At 61.2% G+C, this 14994-nt stretch overlaps 1 protein-coding gene and 1 non-coding gene across 2 annotated transcripts in view; one reads left to right on the top strand and one right to left on the bottom strand.

The window, feature by feature from the left end:
• Positions 1-14663, top strand: part of IFT140 (intraflagellar transport 140) — a 69055-nt gene extending 54392 nt beyond the window's left edge. Inside the window, exons 18-29 of the mRNA XM_032846122.1 lie at positions 2494-2671; positions 3109-3299; positions 3633-3728; positions 4028-4160; positions 4235-4378; positions 5074-5202; positions 5312-5494; positions 8205-8411; positions 8620-8832; positions 8920-9086; positions 9713-9854; positions 14457-14663. Of these exons, the coding sequence (XP_032702013.1) occupies positions 2494-2671; positions 3109-3299; positions 3633-3728; positions 4028-4160; positions 4235-4378; positions 5074-5202; positions 5312-5494; positions 8205-8411; positions 8620-8832; positions 8920-9086; positions 9713-9854; positions 14457-14663 (1990 nt within the window). The remainder of the gene's footprint in view (positions 1-2493; positions 2672-3108; positions 3300-3632; positions 3729-4027; positions 4161-4234; positions 4379-5073; positions 5203-5311; positions 5495-8204; positions 8412-8619; positions 8833-8919; positions 9087-9712; positions 9855-14456) is intronic.
• Positions 282-412, bottom strand: LOC116860217. The gene has a single exon (XR_004381285.1). It is a non-coding gene; the product is annotated as a small nucleolar RNA SNORA72 (small nucleolar RNA).
• Positions 14664-14994: the final 331 nt, after the last annotated feature.

Genomic DNA, 14994 nt, shown 5'->3' with positions numbered 1-14994 from the left:
GTGATCAGACGCCGGGAGTCGCACACATAAGGTCCGTTAGAGGGGCACCTGGGTGGCTCTGTGGGTTGAGCATCCAACGCTTGGTTTCTACTCAGGTTGTGGTCGTGGGGTCGTGGGATCGAGCCCTGCATCGGGTTCTGTGCACAGTGCAGAGTCCGCTTGAATTCTTAACCCACCGCCTCCTCTGCCCCTCCCCCCTGCTCGGGCATGTGCACATGCTGTTTCTCTCTCACATTCATAAAATCTTTAAAAAAAGAGATGCATCGAATACATCAGACTTGGTCTATCACCAGCCTTGATCAAACCAGACCAGGGAAGGAACCAGGTCTGGGGACACATGCGTGGTCTTAACATAGCCAGTTTTTAGCCTGTCCTGATTATTACAAAAGCAAAACAGCAAAAATATTCCCTGGCCCCCATTACTTGGGATCACATGTCTGTAGGGGGCTCTGCACCTGCTTCGGGCAAGGCACGGCCCCCCACACCACCAAGCCTATGTCCCTGTAAGACAGGGGTCTTTGGGGAGTCGTCTGCCCTTCCACTCCATGAGGGTTTGGCCTTCTTCAGCATTTCTCCCAGCAGACTTTGTAGCAAATGCATCAACTGAGTTCTTGCCCCTGTCTTCTCTCCTTGGCCTGTGTCCTGTCCCCCCATCTCTGCTCCAGCCTCCTAGGGATTCCAGGGGGCCCCCATGGCTCTCTGCCACGGCCCCCTTCTCCCAGGAGGACTAGGACCACTCAAGAGTCCCTAGGGACACAGTGTAGTGCGTCGCCTCCACAAGGAGGCTCTTCCAACACTTCTTTTTGGAGGGATCAGTCCCCCCACCTTATTTATTTAAGTCATTTGTCCCTGGGTGGTCTTTGATGGCTGCTGGATCCACTATCAGCTCCCCTACCAGCTGGTGCCCACGATCCCGATTCTAGCTGGGAGCCACAGGCCTAGGTACAGAATATGAGTTAAGAGTTACCCTGGGGCGACACCTGAGTGGCTCAATGGGTTAAGCCTCTGCCTTAGGCTCAGGTCATGATCCCAGGGTCCTGGGGTTGAGCCCTACATAGGGCTCTCTCCTCAGTAGGGAGCCTGCTTCCCTTTCCCTCTCTCTGCAGATCTCTGTCAAATAAATAGAATCTTAAAAAAAAAAAAAAAAAGTTATCCTGGGCCCCACCCTGACACCCAGACCTCCCAAGGACTGGTCCTTCCTGTCCTCCTGAGTTGCCCATGCTGGGCACGGGGGTTGTGGGGGGGGGGGTTGGTGCCTGCCCTGTTCCTGCACATGATGGCTGGGTGGGCAGGATCTTCGTCTTGGAGCGGGGAAGCTTGGGCCGTGTGGTGGGCCGGGAGGCCCTGAACCCCGCAAGCCTGAGTGGCAGGCCTGAGAAGGGGTGCCTGTGTGCCCAGTTCCAGCAGCTTTCAAGAAAGCTTTTCCAGAAAGGGGGGCCGTCTTCAGGCAGGGCCCCTGGGCAGCCATGTGCTCTGGCGTCTGCGCCTCTCGTGCTGATGCGGTGCAGATGGGAGGACGGCGGGCAGGGCGGCAGGAAGTGCCGGAGCTGTGGGGGGCTGGCAGCTGTTCCAAACCCAGAGCTCCTCGTCCTGCGTCCTGGTCCTGCGTTGAGGCTGGTGGCAGAGCTCGCAGGCCACGGGCTCGGCCCAGCGGGAGGGCCTGCCCCTGCCACTCTTCCAGGGCTCGCTTCCCACCCCCAAGCTCGGCGGGGGGCCCCTGGTGGCCAGGCTCAGAGCCCGGCGTGGGAGCAGCCTGGCCTCCAGCGACCTGTCCCACTCGTGCACACAGCAGACCCAGCAGCACTAGCCCAGGGAGGCACAGGGAACCGGGTCAGGGAAGGGCTCTGGGACAGCTGCGTGTTCCTTGGCTTACTCGGTGTTTCCCCTTGAACGGCAGAGATCAGCCACAGCTGCGTTTTCTGGACGCAGCAGAGGGTCGGGGAGAGAGTCCCCGATACCCTGGGGTGTGGAGTATCTTGGAAAAGGCTCCCACGTGGAATGCATTTGGAGAAGGGAAGGGCTTGTGTCTGGCCAGCGCAGCCCTTGCTGCATGGAGCCCCGTGGGGGCCCGGGAGCACGAGGACGGAGTCCAGGGGACATGCAGGATCGTCTTCAGGACCCCCACCTCCGTTCAGCCCGAGCCCACCAACAAATCCCACACTGGGCCTCGCGCATTGGTTCTCAGGGACCTCGTGGCCAGGGCTCCACAGCATCTTCTCCCTGTGTTTCCCTGCGTAGGGCAGCTTGGCCGCCTCCACGGCTCGGCAGAGGGTGCAGGCAGGTGTGGCACCAAGCAGGCGGCCTTCATGGTAGGGAGGAAAGCGGGTGTGTGGGAGGCCTGTCTGAGAGGGACTGACTTTAGCCTGGGGAGGGGTCAGAGCCACGTTGCTGTGCTGGTGAAGCCCGTTGGGTCTGCGTCTTGGGGCGGCAGCAGGGGCAGGGGCAGGGGTGCGAGGGCTGCGAGCTCACAGGACCGCCGCATCTCCGGCACAGTGAGGCGGTCTGGGAGAACATGGCGCGCATGTGCGTGAAGACCCAGAGGCTGGACGTCGCCAAGGTGTGCCTGGGGAACATGGGCCACGCGCGTGGAGCGCGGGCGCTGCGGGAGGCCGAGCGGGAGCCAGAGCCGGAGGCCAGGGTGGCCATGCTGGCCATCCAGCTAGGCATGCTGGTGAGTCGGGCGCTGCCCTAGCGCGGGCAGAGGGGGAGGTTGGCGGGGGGCAGGCACTGGCCTCACAGGGCAGGCCAGCGCATGTGGGTCTGGGCCATGCGGTAGCAAGGAACAGAAACCCCCTTGAAGGAGTTGGAGCCGGAAAGCAGAGTGAGGCCTCTTCCCTCTCCAGTGTCCTCCCCATCTCCTGCCCGTGCATGGGCTCACGGCACCGCGAGAACCTAGGGGACCAGGCAGGGAGGGGGCAGGCAGCCCGAGTCAGCTCCTTGTCCACAGGACGCTGCGGCAGGCAGGGTCTCCTCCCCAGCGTGCAGGGCAGCCCCCAGCCTTCCCGGCTGACGCCACAGGACGGAGTGCTGCGATGGCGTGTGGTGTCGCTGCCTGCGGGGGCCGCTGTCTGGGAGCGCGAGGGCTGATGCACGCTGTCCCATCTCCAGGAGGATGCCGAGCAGTTGTATAGGAAGTGCGGGCGCTACGACCTCGTGAACAAGCTGTACCAGGCCTCTGACCAGTGGCAGAAGGCCGTGGAGGTCGCGGAGCTCCACGACCGTATCCACCTACGGGCCACCTACTACAACTACGCCAGGCACCTGGAGGCCAGCGCTGACCGCAGTCTGGCCCTCAGCTAGTGAGCGCGGGGCCCCGTCCAGACTGAGCCGGGGAGGGCCCGCTTACTCCGGCTTCTTCCTCCGCCCCAGTGAGGCTGTAGTAGGAGCCCGTAGAGGAAGCTTCTTGATGAGGCACTGCCTCGGGGAAGGTGGTGGCCTCTGGGTGTACAGGGGGAGCTTGAGCTCGCTCTCACCAGAAGAACCTCAGACACCAGAAGAGCCTCCCAGCCCGCGCCAGGTTCTGGGTCTCCAGGCCCAGGGTCACGGGCTGTACCACCACAGCACCATGACCCGCTGGGCGCCGACATAAGGTGAGACCGTGGGGAGAAGCCGCTGTTTCTCTTCTCTCACAGCTACGAGAAGTCAGACACCCACCGCTTCGAGGTGCCCAGGATGCTGTCGGAGGACCTGCAGTCGCTGGAGATGTACGTCAATAAGATGAAGGACAAGTGAGTGTCGATGCTGGTGGCCGGCAGGCGGACCGTGGGTTTGCCATGGGGCCGGGAGCCTCCCTGTGTTGCTTCCCGTGGGAAGGTGGGGGTACCGATCCCACCCTGGGAGCTGCTCCCCAGCCTACCAGGGTGGGGCCCGTCCAGACCCCGGGACCTCAGTCCTGGCCGAGCCACCCAGCTGGCACGCTCCCTCCTGGCTGCTGGCCACGTGAATGCACGGCGAGGGTGGCGTTGGGGATCCGGGGAGCCTTTCCAGGGGCCGCAAGCCCTTAGCGGGGCTGGTGGGCTCGTCACAGGACCCTGTGGCGGTGGTGGGCCCAGTACCTGGAGAGCCAGGCCGAGATGGACGCGGCACTGCGCTACTACGAGCTGGCAGAGGACTACTTCTCCCTGGTCCGCATCCACTGCTTCCAGGGCAACATTCAGAAGGTAGGGGCATCCCGGGGCCTGCAGGGCATGGGGAGGCGCAGACAGAGCCCCAGGGCTCCCTGCTCTCTCTCCAGGCTGCTGAGATCGCCAATGAGAGCGGCAACTGGGCGGCGTCCTACCACCTGGCCCGCCAGTACGAGAGCCAGGAGGAGGTGAGGCAGGCGGTGCACTTCTACTCGCGGGCGCAGGCCTTCAACAACGCCATCCGCCTCTGCAAGGTAGGCGCCAGCGGGCACGCAGCCCCGGACGGTCCACGCCATGCAGGCGGGCAGAGGGGCCCCCAGAGAGCTGCACGGTGGGCGCCACATTCCCCCCCCCCCGGGGCCCATTCGCACGGCGCTCCTGTCCGGGTGACTGCCACTGCTCCCCTGTTATCAGCCCCCAGGGACTTCGTGAAGTGCCACTGAGAAGCCCTTCGGCTTCCACGGCTCTCCTGCAAGCACGCAGGCTGGCTCATAGCTCGTGGCCTGTACGCAGCAGGAAGGACGTTCTGCACGCGTGGACGTGACCCAGTCCAGGGCTCGGAGACCTGTGTTCTGTTAATAGAAAAAGGGGGCCCCCAAATTCTGGTGCACAGACTGCATATGACCGTCTGACACCGGTTAGAAACCATCGTCATGGGAGCACCTGGGTGCCTCAGTCGTTAAGTGTCTACCTTCGGGTCAGGGTCCTGGAATCGAATCCCACGTCGGGCTCCCTGCTTAGTGGGGAGTCGGCTTCTCTTTCCCTTTGCCTGCCACTTCTCCTGCCTGTGCTCTCTCTCTCACTCTCTCTCAAATAAAATGTTCAGAAAGAAAGAAAGAAGCCGACGTCACGTGGGCCAGCGGCGTGCCCGAGTGGGGGTGGTGGGCTGCCCCATGGCACCCTTAGCAAGCCCGCACAGGAAGCCCTGGACATCCACTGTCCCCCACAGGAGAATGGCCTGGATGACCAGCTCATGAACCTGGCCCTGCTGAGCTCGCCCGAGGACATGACCGAGGCAGCACTCTACTACGAGGACAAGGGCGAGCACATGGACAGGGCGGTCATGCTGTACCACAAGGTGAGCGAGGGTGGGCACGCCGGGGCCTGCCTCGGTATATGCCGGGGTCACTCAGGCCTTCTCGGGGCCTGGGGCTTGGGCGGCTGCTCAGAGCGCCTCCCGTCCGCAGGCCGGCCACTTCTCCAAGGCCCTGGAGCTGGCCTTCGCCACCCAGCAGTTCGTGGCCCTGCAGCTCATAGCAGAGGACTTGGACGAGAGCTCGGACCCCGCCCTGCTGGCCCGCTGTTCTGACTTCTTCATCGAGCACAGCCAGTACGAGAAGGCGGTCGAGCTGCTGCTGGCCGCAAAGAAGGTACGGTTAGGAGTCCCCGCTCGGCACCCACCGCCTTTCCCAGACTCGGCGGATGTGGCTTCACCATCTCTCACAGTTACGATTCCCCAAGAGGCCCGTGGCTCCCACCTGCCCTGGGCGAAGGAGCGCTAGGAACAGGCTTGCCTGGCACAGCCGCTGCTTTCTTAACCCTACAGCCAGGGCGGTGAACGCGAGGTAAAATACACGTACCGTATAAGCCACCATCATAAGGCACCATCGCTGCCTTTTAAGGGTACGGCTCAGCGTTACCAAGTGCATTCGCACTGTGGTGAGAACCGTCTCCGTGCCCGTTTTCATCTTGCAAAGCTGAAACGCGGCCCCACCGAACGCCAGCCCCCCAGCCGCTCCCCAGCCCCCGCCCCCCTTCTGTGTGTGTGCGTGGGACCAGGCCAAGGACCACTGTACCTGGAATCACACAGGATTCGTCTCGTGTCCGGCTTCCCTGAGTGTCACGTTGTCAGGCTTCATCCATGTGGCAGCAGGTGTCAGAACGTCCTTCGTGTTTGTTTTGTTTTGTTTTGAGAAGAGAGCACGTGTGCGCAAATGGGAGCGGCAGAGGGAAAGGGAGACAGACCCAAGCAGACTCCCTACTGAGTGCAGAGCCTGATGGGGGCTCGATCTCACGACCCTGAGATCATGACCTGAGCCAAAACGTAGAGTCAGACACCTGACCGATGGAGCCACCCACGTGCCCCCAGAATGTCCTTCCTTTCTAAGGCTGCGCCACGCTGCCCTCATGTGCATGCTGCCCGGGGCGTGCCCGTCCACGCACACTGTGTGGCCTCTACCTCTTGACTCTTGTGCATAGTGCTGCTGCGGACACGCGTGGAGACGTATCTCTTGAGAACCCTGCTTTCAGTTCCTTTGGGTGTTTACCCAGAACTCAAACTGCCAGGTCATCTGGTAACCGTTCTCGCTGTGTGAGGGACGTCCAGACGGCCTTCCACGCAGCACCCCAGCGTGCCCCCGCCAGCCGCGCACAGCGTCCCAATGCCCCGCAGCCTCGCCAGTGCTGTAGAAAGATTCTCCCGGATAGCCACTGAATGGTGACGTAGAAGATGGTTACTCATGCAAAATTAGCCTGTCCAAATTGAAAGATCTCTCTCACTGAAGCCAGAATCGTACTGTTTGAGTGTTTCCCGGGTGAGCAACCCAAGAATTCCTGAGCACGTGTTCTAGAAAGACCCAACACATGCACATGTCCACCCTCCCCAAGGCAGCGCCATACCTAATCTGACCCCAGGAGAAACACACTGGGCTTTCTCTAGCCAGATAAGTGGATTCTGTAGTTTCACCATGAAAACCAGATAAGCCAGAAGAGCCAGGAGAGCTCTGGAGGAAGATTAACAGAGGTGATTAAGCCCCCAGAATGTAAAATATGTGACAGGGAGGATAATGGGGGTTGGAGCATGACCAGGCTTACAGGTCAGCAGAAAATACCAGAAAATCCAGACATAGCACCGCTTGCGCAGGCACATCTCGTACGTGCAAAGCAGCATTTCCCAGCAGCGGGCGGAACGCGAGCCTCTGGTGAAGGGGTCGAGGCCCCCCGGCCGCTTCTGGGAAAGCACCAAGGTGAGTCCCGTCCCAGCCCATTCCAGGTGGCCTGAGTTGTGTGTCAGCCACACAGCCCTGCTCCCCTGGAAACTGTGATGTCTTGTACAATCTCAAGAGAAGAAAGGCATCTTCTAAGTAGGATTCAAAACCCAAATGCTAATGGGAAGGACTGATCCATTCAGCCAAATGCAAATCTGAAAATCACACATGGAAAAAGCACCATAACAAAGTAAGGATAAATAATGGGGGAAATAACGTATCCTACTTCTATCTTTCCCAAAGTGTAATGTTCGTAATAGGTATGGAGTTCCTATGAACCGGTAAGAAATTTAGCAGCCACTCCAAAGAAAGGGACAAAGACTACGGACGGTTTATTCCAAGAAGGAACTGTGGGCAGACCCAGCACATCAGACACGTGGCCTGCTCCACAGACACGCACAGATGAAAACTCACGAAGATCCCACTTGTCCTGGGTTAGACCAGTGAAGGTGGGAGGTCAGCAGGCCGCAGGGAGTCGAGGGAGCAGACACTCGGGCTGGGTGTGAGCACAGCGTCCTTCTCCAGGAGCCCATGAGCCCCTCGACCCAGCGCTTCCCGTCCTCGGGATCCGTCCTCAGCAGGACTGTACACATGTGGGTGGCACCTGCTCGCTGCTGTCCCTGCATAAAGAACCTCCTTCCCTGCCGCGAGGGCGGTCCACCGAGGGCTCCAGTGTTGTCGCTGTGCTGGGTCCCACGCAGCTCCTGACCGACGGAGAGGACACCGCCTCCAAGACATCCACTGTTTGTGCAAGACCGGCTCTTAAGTGAAGGCTGTAAAATTTCCCTTCGATTTTCAAGAAGACTAATCAAAGCCCTTAGCTTAAAAATTTGAAACGAACTGTAAAAGGAAATTAGTTTCTGGTTTCTTTTCCTCCCACAACCAACACAGCATTCTTCCGCGCTCCACGTTCCCCTCGTCCCATTTCAGGGCGTGAACAGCGTGAGAGAGTCTGCACGAGTGTTGGCCCGTGCCCAGCGAGCGCGTCCCGTCCCCGCCCTGGGGCGTGCGACCCGGCAGGCAGGGGCTGCCCCTGGGCTGAGGGCCTGGCCTCCCCCGCACCCCGCTCTCACCGCCCCTTCCCGGCTTGCAGTACCACGAAGCCCTGCAGCTTTGCCTGGAGCAGAACATGACCATCACCGAGGACATGGCCGAGAAGATGACCGCGTCCAGGGACTCCAAGGACCTGTCGGAGGAGTCTCGGCGCCAGCTGCTGGAGCAGATCGCCGACTGCTGCATGCGCCAGGGCAGCTACCACCTGGCCACCAAGAAGTACACGCAGGCAGGGAACAAGCTGCAGGTGAGCGCGGCCCGGCCCGGGCGGGGCGGGGGGCCTGGCGTCGGGGCTCACCCTCCAGGGCTGCGCTGCGCAGGGCAGCGGCTTCCCGGGGCCCTGCGCAGACAGAGGAGCCCCGAGCTCCCTCTTGTGGCGACATCCCGCCTGGGCGAGGGGGCAGAGGGCCTAGCCGCGTTGCCGGGCGCTCTTCCTCCGCCCTCCCTCCGGCTAGGCCATGAGAGCGCTGCTGAAGTCTGGGGACACGGAGAAGATCGTGTTCTTCGCGGGCGTCTCGAAGCAGAAGGAGATCTACATCATGGCCGCCAACTACCTCCAGGCGCTCGACTGGCAGAAGGAGCCGGAGACCATGAGGAACATCATCAGCTTCTACACCAAGGGCCGGGCCCTCGACCTGCTGGCCGGCTTCTACGACGCCTGTGCCCAGGTACAGACCCTCCTGCCAGGGCCAGGACGCCCCGGAGGGTGCCGGGGCCCAGGGGCCCACCTGCGCTGACGGCGCTCACCCGCGCAGGTGGAGATCGACGAGTACCAGAACTATGACAAAGCCCACGGCGCGCTGACGGAGGCCTACAAGTGCCTGTCCAAGGCCAAGTGCAAGAGCCCCCTGGAGCAGGAGACCAAGCTGGCTCAGCTGCAGAGCAAGATGGCGCTGGTGAAGCGGTTCACCCAGGCCCGCAGGTGTGTGCGCCGCGGCGCGGCAAGCAGGGACACACGGCCCCCAGGCTCCTCTCCCCGTCGCGGACCAGGCCCGGCTTCGCGGGCAGGGAGCCAGAGCAGAGGCACCCGCGGGCCCTAAGTAGGACACATGGACGATGAGTTGCCGCCTCCATGCCGAGCTCCTCCTGGGGAATCCCCAAACCTGGAGCTGGACACCCTCCCCCTGCCCCCCGGGACTGCAGTCCCGGCCGGGGACCAAGGCCCGCTGGGTCCCTCCCCGGGGACCCTCCCCTGCTCTCACGCGGCTCTGCGGCAGACCCGCGTGTGCCCTGTGGAGCGCGTCCCTGCGCTGGCCTTTGCTCGGGCTCACCCCCTGCCCCATGTCCCCCTGCATCACGGTGCCCCCTCCAGACTGGTAACCAGCAGGGACTGGGGTGACAGGCTGAGTCCAGCGCGGTACCGGGACTGCGAGTGACCAGGAAGTTTTTATCAAGTGAATCAGTGAGTTTGTGAAGTCATTAGAGAATTTGTTTAATTCACGGGAGCTGACTTCACGAAAGTTCCATCCCGCGAATGCCAGGAGCTCCGCAGCCCCTGACCCGTGGCGGGGTCCTGGGCTCGGGCTCCACCGGCTCCGCTCTCGGCAGGATGTACGCCGAGGACCCCAAGGAGGCGGTCCGGCAGTGCGAGCTGCTGCTGGAGGAGCCCCAGCTGGACAGCACCGTCCGCGTCGGGGACGTCTGCGGCTTCCTGGTGCAGCACTTCCTGCAGGCCGAGGACTTCCAGACGGTGAGGCCCTTGCAGGGCTCGGGGAGAGCCGGGGCGGGGGACCCTGTTGCTGGCAGCCCCCACTCTCAGCCGGGGGGCCGGGCGCTCACGGTGAAGAGGTGCTTCTCTGTGTTTGTCCTTCTAGCTTTTTTTTTTCTTTTGAAATAATTTCAAACTGAGACATTCACAAGAATAACAGAAGCTACAGGTACCTTTACCAGATTCCGCGGTTCTCGGCATTTGGCCACGTTTGTTTATTTGTTCTATCCGCATGTCTTCTTTCTGTGGGATGCTTTACACACGAAACGGGTATTTTTCTGAGCGATATGTGAGTGGCACGGCACGCGTCCTGCCCCCCCCCCAGCTCGCGGATACTAGATGGGACACCTCAGGGCGGGACGGCGAGGTCGCACAGCTAGCGCGTTTCTCATTTTCAGAAACTGCCTGACTTTCCTTTAGTTTCTCTTTCGTGCTCTCCCTTTCGTGGTTGGTGTCAAGGTTCTTCGGGCCACACGCTCTGGCCACCTCCTGTGTTGTCTGAAAGAGGTCATGTAACACTGGGGAGCTTCCTCCTTCAGTGTTTGATGGAGTGCGCGACCGAGCCCAGCCGGGCCTGGAGCTTTCTTGCGCAAGATCGTGGTGATTCCTTTCAGTAGAGCGGTTCCCAAACTTTTAGGTCTCAGGACCCCCTTGCACTGGGAAGTCATCCGTGTGGGGCGACGTGACACTGTCTGTTGTGTCACAGAATAAAACTAAGCCACTGAAAAATAAACCCACCACATGTTGACGTAAATAACATCTCCATTAAAAAAACTTTATATTTTTATATTTTCCGAAACAGAGAAATTGAGTGGGAAGAGTAGACCTGTTTTACTCATTTCCAGGTCTCTTTAACGTCGTGGAGGCCAGCGGGACGGACTCTTCATTTCTGCCCCTGCTCTCATTTTGGGGGGTGGGTTTTTTAGCTGGAGTCCATGAAGCAGATCTAGCCCCACACCAGTATGCAGGGGAGAGGCGGGGTCCTCAGACAGTCTCAGGCCACCTGGGCGCACCGGAGCATCCCCAGGCCTGAGCAACCACAGCCCCCGCGAGTCGCACGGACAACCGCAGACGGAGTCCCGGGCACCGGCGCGGCCCGCACGGCGTGCTTCCCTGTCCCCGCCCGCGCGTGTGCGGGCCCTCGGTGCCGCCGCTCCGGCGCTGCAGGGCCGTGTCCCGTGGTTTATGGGCGCCTTCTGTCCGTGGCTGGCGGCATGGAGCACCTTCTCGTCGCTCACGTCCTCCTGGGAGTGCCCACGTCCTGCCCTCGCCTTGCTCTGCTTTGTGGTCTTACGTTGGTCGCGGCCTCTCAGTCCTACGTGCCTCTCCTGGGCCAGCGGACGACCCGCCAGCCTTTTCTCCCGTCTGTGGGACGTTCCCTGCCATCCCTGTGTCCCCTCCCACCGGAACGCCCGTGACTTGTGTCGACTGTGTCCTAGCCCAACTGACTCTCTTCCCCCCTTTTTTATCCCGAATTTTCCGATTTTCGTTGTGGCAGTTGCTTTTGCTATTGCTTCGGGTTCACCCGTCTCGTGCGGCGCCGGCTCCGACGTGCCACCTGCCGTCACAGTTTGCCCCCCGCCACCCTTGGATTCGTCCGGTTAGTCTCCGCCGTCCGGCCTGTCTCAGGTTAGCTCACGTCCTCGCTGGCGTCTCACAGCCGGCGGTTCTTTTCTGTGCCAGATGCCGTGGCTAAAGCGGCAGAGGCGGCTTCCCGCACCTTCCCACTCATCTCAGAGGCTTAGCTCTCCCCCGTGGCGGGCAGCAGCGGGAGTCGCCGCCGCATTTCAGCTCGGGCTAGGCTCGAAGTGGGCCCTGGTCCCCACTGCATGCCGCGTGCCGAGTGCACCGGAGAGCAGCGTCCGCTCCCAGGCGTGGGCTCCCCTCCGGGACGCTCTCTTTTCCGATGTCTCCTCATTTCCGGCTGTTCTGATTGACCCCAGGTCTGATTCCAGTTCTTTAAGCCAGTAAGGGTGGGTTTTCTATGTGCCGGTCAGCTTCCCCCAGTGGCCCCAGACTGGGCCTCCCTTCAGACAAGACCTACGGGGAGCAGGAACTCCCCGCACCCCCTCCCCCCTCCCTGCTTCCCAGCACCCGGCGTGTCCCTGCTTGGGGGAGGGCTGGTCTGTGACCGTCCCTCTGCCCCCACCAGAAGCCTCTCTCCGTGTTCACCATCCCCTTGTTACCAGCGTAAGAAGTCTCCCCCCAACACCGGCTGCCGGTTCCTTCATTTCAAGGGCATCCTGTGGGCACCCTCCCAGTTTCAGAGTAGACGGCTCCCGGAGAGACTAGGCTGGCCTCAGGGAGCCTCTCGCCTTCTCCGGAGCCCTTGTAAAGCACCTAACGATGAGTCAGTTTCAGAAATACGGCTAGCGAGCCCGGCCAGCGACGCTGGGCCTTGGCCTCCAGGGTGCCTGGGACTGCGGCCCGTGCGTGGTGCCCTCCCATGTCCACTCACGGACCCTCTGAGCCAGAGGGAGCCTCTCCAAATCTCTCAGCGGGTTTCCTCCTATTTTGGAGAAACACAGAACTGGACTCAGACTGTGTGCTCGTTCGACACCAATAGAAAATCACTCTCCGTGATTTCACCAGATTCTTTGCTATCCCAGCGCTTGTTTGGAGCCCGTGGGATTTAGCAACTTTAACTTAGAAGAAACAGACCTGTGAGCAGCGAGGGGGTAGGCAGGCCAGGCGTCCTCTGGTGGACAAAGAAAGCCCCTATCCCTGCTCCGCGTCTCCCACCGTCCCCTTGCACTCCTATCACCAGAGCCGCCGCACCAGAGCCCGGGCCTGACGCCCCTGACCCTGCACAGCGGGAGTCCTGTCGGCCTGTACGGCCTGGAGCACTTCTCTTCGTCGCCGTCCATCTGGGTCTCATGGCCCTCATGGCCGTGCCTTCCTTGTGGAACCGGCTGCCTTGCCCATTGAGAAACCAGCTCTACACGCAGAAGGGGCACCACCCCGCACCGTGGTCTCCGCTGGCCCCTTGCTTCTGGACCCCGCCCCTGAATTCTACCCAGTCCCCAGAGCTCCAAACCCTGCTTTGTACCTGGGTCCCGGCGCCCAGCACAGCGCCTGGCTCACAGCAGGCGGTCGCCTCCTGTGTGGGGGTCTCCCCGCCTCGCTTGAGAACGCCTGGGACTTGCACTCCGGCGTACGATCCTCCAGCAAGCGCCGCTTACTTTTCTATTTTCATCTTTGTCTCTCTCTCTCTTTTTTTTAAGATTTTGTTTACTTCTTTGACAGAGCAAGAGAACACAAGCAGGGGGGGCGGCAGGGGGAGAGGGAGAAGCAGGCTCCCCGCTGAGCAGGGGGCCCATGGTGGGGCTCAGTCTCAGGACCCTGAGATCAGGACCTGAACCGAAAGCAGCCACTTAACCGACTGAGCCACCCAGGTGCCCCTTTATGTCTAATTTTTATGTCTTAGTTCTATCCACCCAAATTAAAATTGCTCTGGAAATTTTATCATCTTTAAAGAAATACTAAGATCTGGGACGCCTGGGTGGCCCAGTTGTTGGGCATCTGCCTCAGCTCAGGTCACGATCCCAGGGACCTGGGATGGAGCCCCACGTCGAGCCTGCTTCTCCCTCTGCCTTCGGCTTCCCCTGCTCGTGCTCATGCACTCTCTCAAAGTAAATAAGTAAAATCTTTAAAAAAAGAAACATTAAGATCTGATCATTCCTTACTTAAAAAAAAGTTTTAAGCTCCTGGAAGTTTTGATCACATCTGAACGGATATAAAGCGTACCTTGGTGGTAAGTGTTAGAAGCCACCTCGTGCTTAGGTGCGGGCAGGCACAGCAGGCACGGACAGGCGCGGGCACAGGCCTGTGTGGACACATGTGTGAGTATAGGCAGGGGTGAGCCTGCATAGCAGGTGTGGGCCGGCGTGGGCAGGTGTAGACATGTGTGGGCAGGCGTGGGCAAGGGTAGGCAGGTGTGGGCAGGCTTAGGCAGGCGTAGGGAGGTGTGAGCAGGCATAGGCAGGCATTGGCAGGCACGGAGAGGAGCGGGCAGGCGTGGACAGGCGTGAGCAGCCGCGGGCAGGTGTAAGTGTGGTGCTCCGCGGAGGCTCGGAGCCCTCCACCCAGGCTCTCCCACATACTCCCACTGGCAGAACCAGAGGACGTTCCACAGGAAAACCACTGATGGTTCCATGGTTTACCGGCTTACGACTGAGAATCGTACAAACGAGAGCCCGGCGAGCTGGGGCAGATTTGCTGCTGGTCAGAGGGAACCAGACAGATGGCGTATGTCTGGCACCTGCCTCAGAAGCAGAACCCAGCAGGAATAGCTCCTTCCCTCAGGTCTCCAGGGAGCACGGCCCCAAACACCCAAGTCCCCGAGCCCCAGCCGCTCCCGGGACCTTCCTGCTCAGCTGGGAGAGCTGCCCACAGCTGACCGCGGCCAGAGCCCGGGCTTCGGACACCGCCAGCCCTTGGAGCAGCTGCGTGCTCAGACAGGTGTCCCCAGGCCCCTCCCGTGAAGGCGGGGGCAGGTGACCAGAAACTCGGGGCCGCAGACTTGAGGGGTGGGCGCTTCGGTCTGTGCCGCGGACTAAACCGGCGACCGCTGTCCCAACCCAGGCCTACAGGTACCTGGAGGAGATGCGGAAGCGGGTACCGCCTGCCAGCACGTCCTACTACGTGAGCCAGCGGACCGTGGACGCCGTGCACCAGGGCCTGGGCCTCCCCCTGGTGCGCACCGTGCCCGAGCGCGTCTGCCGCAGCAGCGCGGACGACCGCAGGGAGGTGGACGAGGAGGTGCTGGAGGAGGTGGAGAGCGCGCCCTGACAGCCCTGCCGCGAGCTCCTCGGGAGCCTTCCGGGCTTGGTAGCAGGAGCCTGACCTTGTTGAGATGAAAACTGGTGTTTGACGCTCCAGGGCACTGGCCGTCCTGCTGAGAAGGGGCCAGCGTGTATCCTCCGGCATTCCTGGCCCCTGTGGTCCCTTTACCAGGAAGGGATTTGGCTCATTTTTTCCCATGACCGTCTCCCAAGTACAGACCGTAAAGCCTGAAATGCTAGAACTCGAGGGACTGTGCCTGTCCATATGTTCACTGTGCCTTGTCCCAGCACGCAGGGGAGTCGCCCGAGAGCACGACCGAACGTTTCCAACAGGACAC

This window comes from Lontra canadensis, unplaced genomic scaffold, assembly GCF_010015895.1.
Source record: "Lontra canadensis isolate GAN:19392208 unplaced genomic scaffold, GSC_riverotter_1.0 scaffold171, whole genome shotgun sequence".
In the NCBI taxonomy this organism is placed as follows: Eukaryota; Metazoa; Chordata; class Mammalia; order Carnivora; family Mustelidae; genus Lontra; species Lontra canadensis.
Note: the sequence above shows the minus strand (reverse complement) of the source record. Positions and strands in the feature narration are given on the sequence as shown.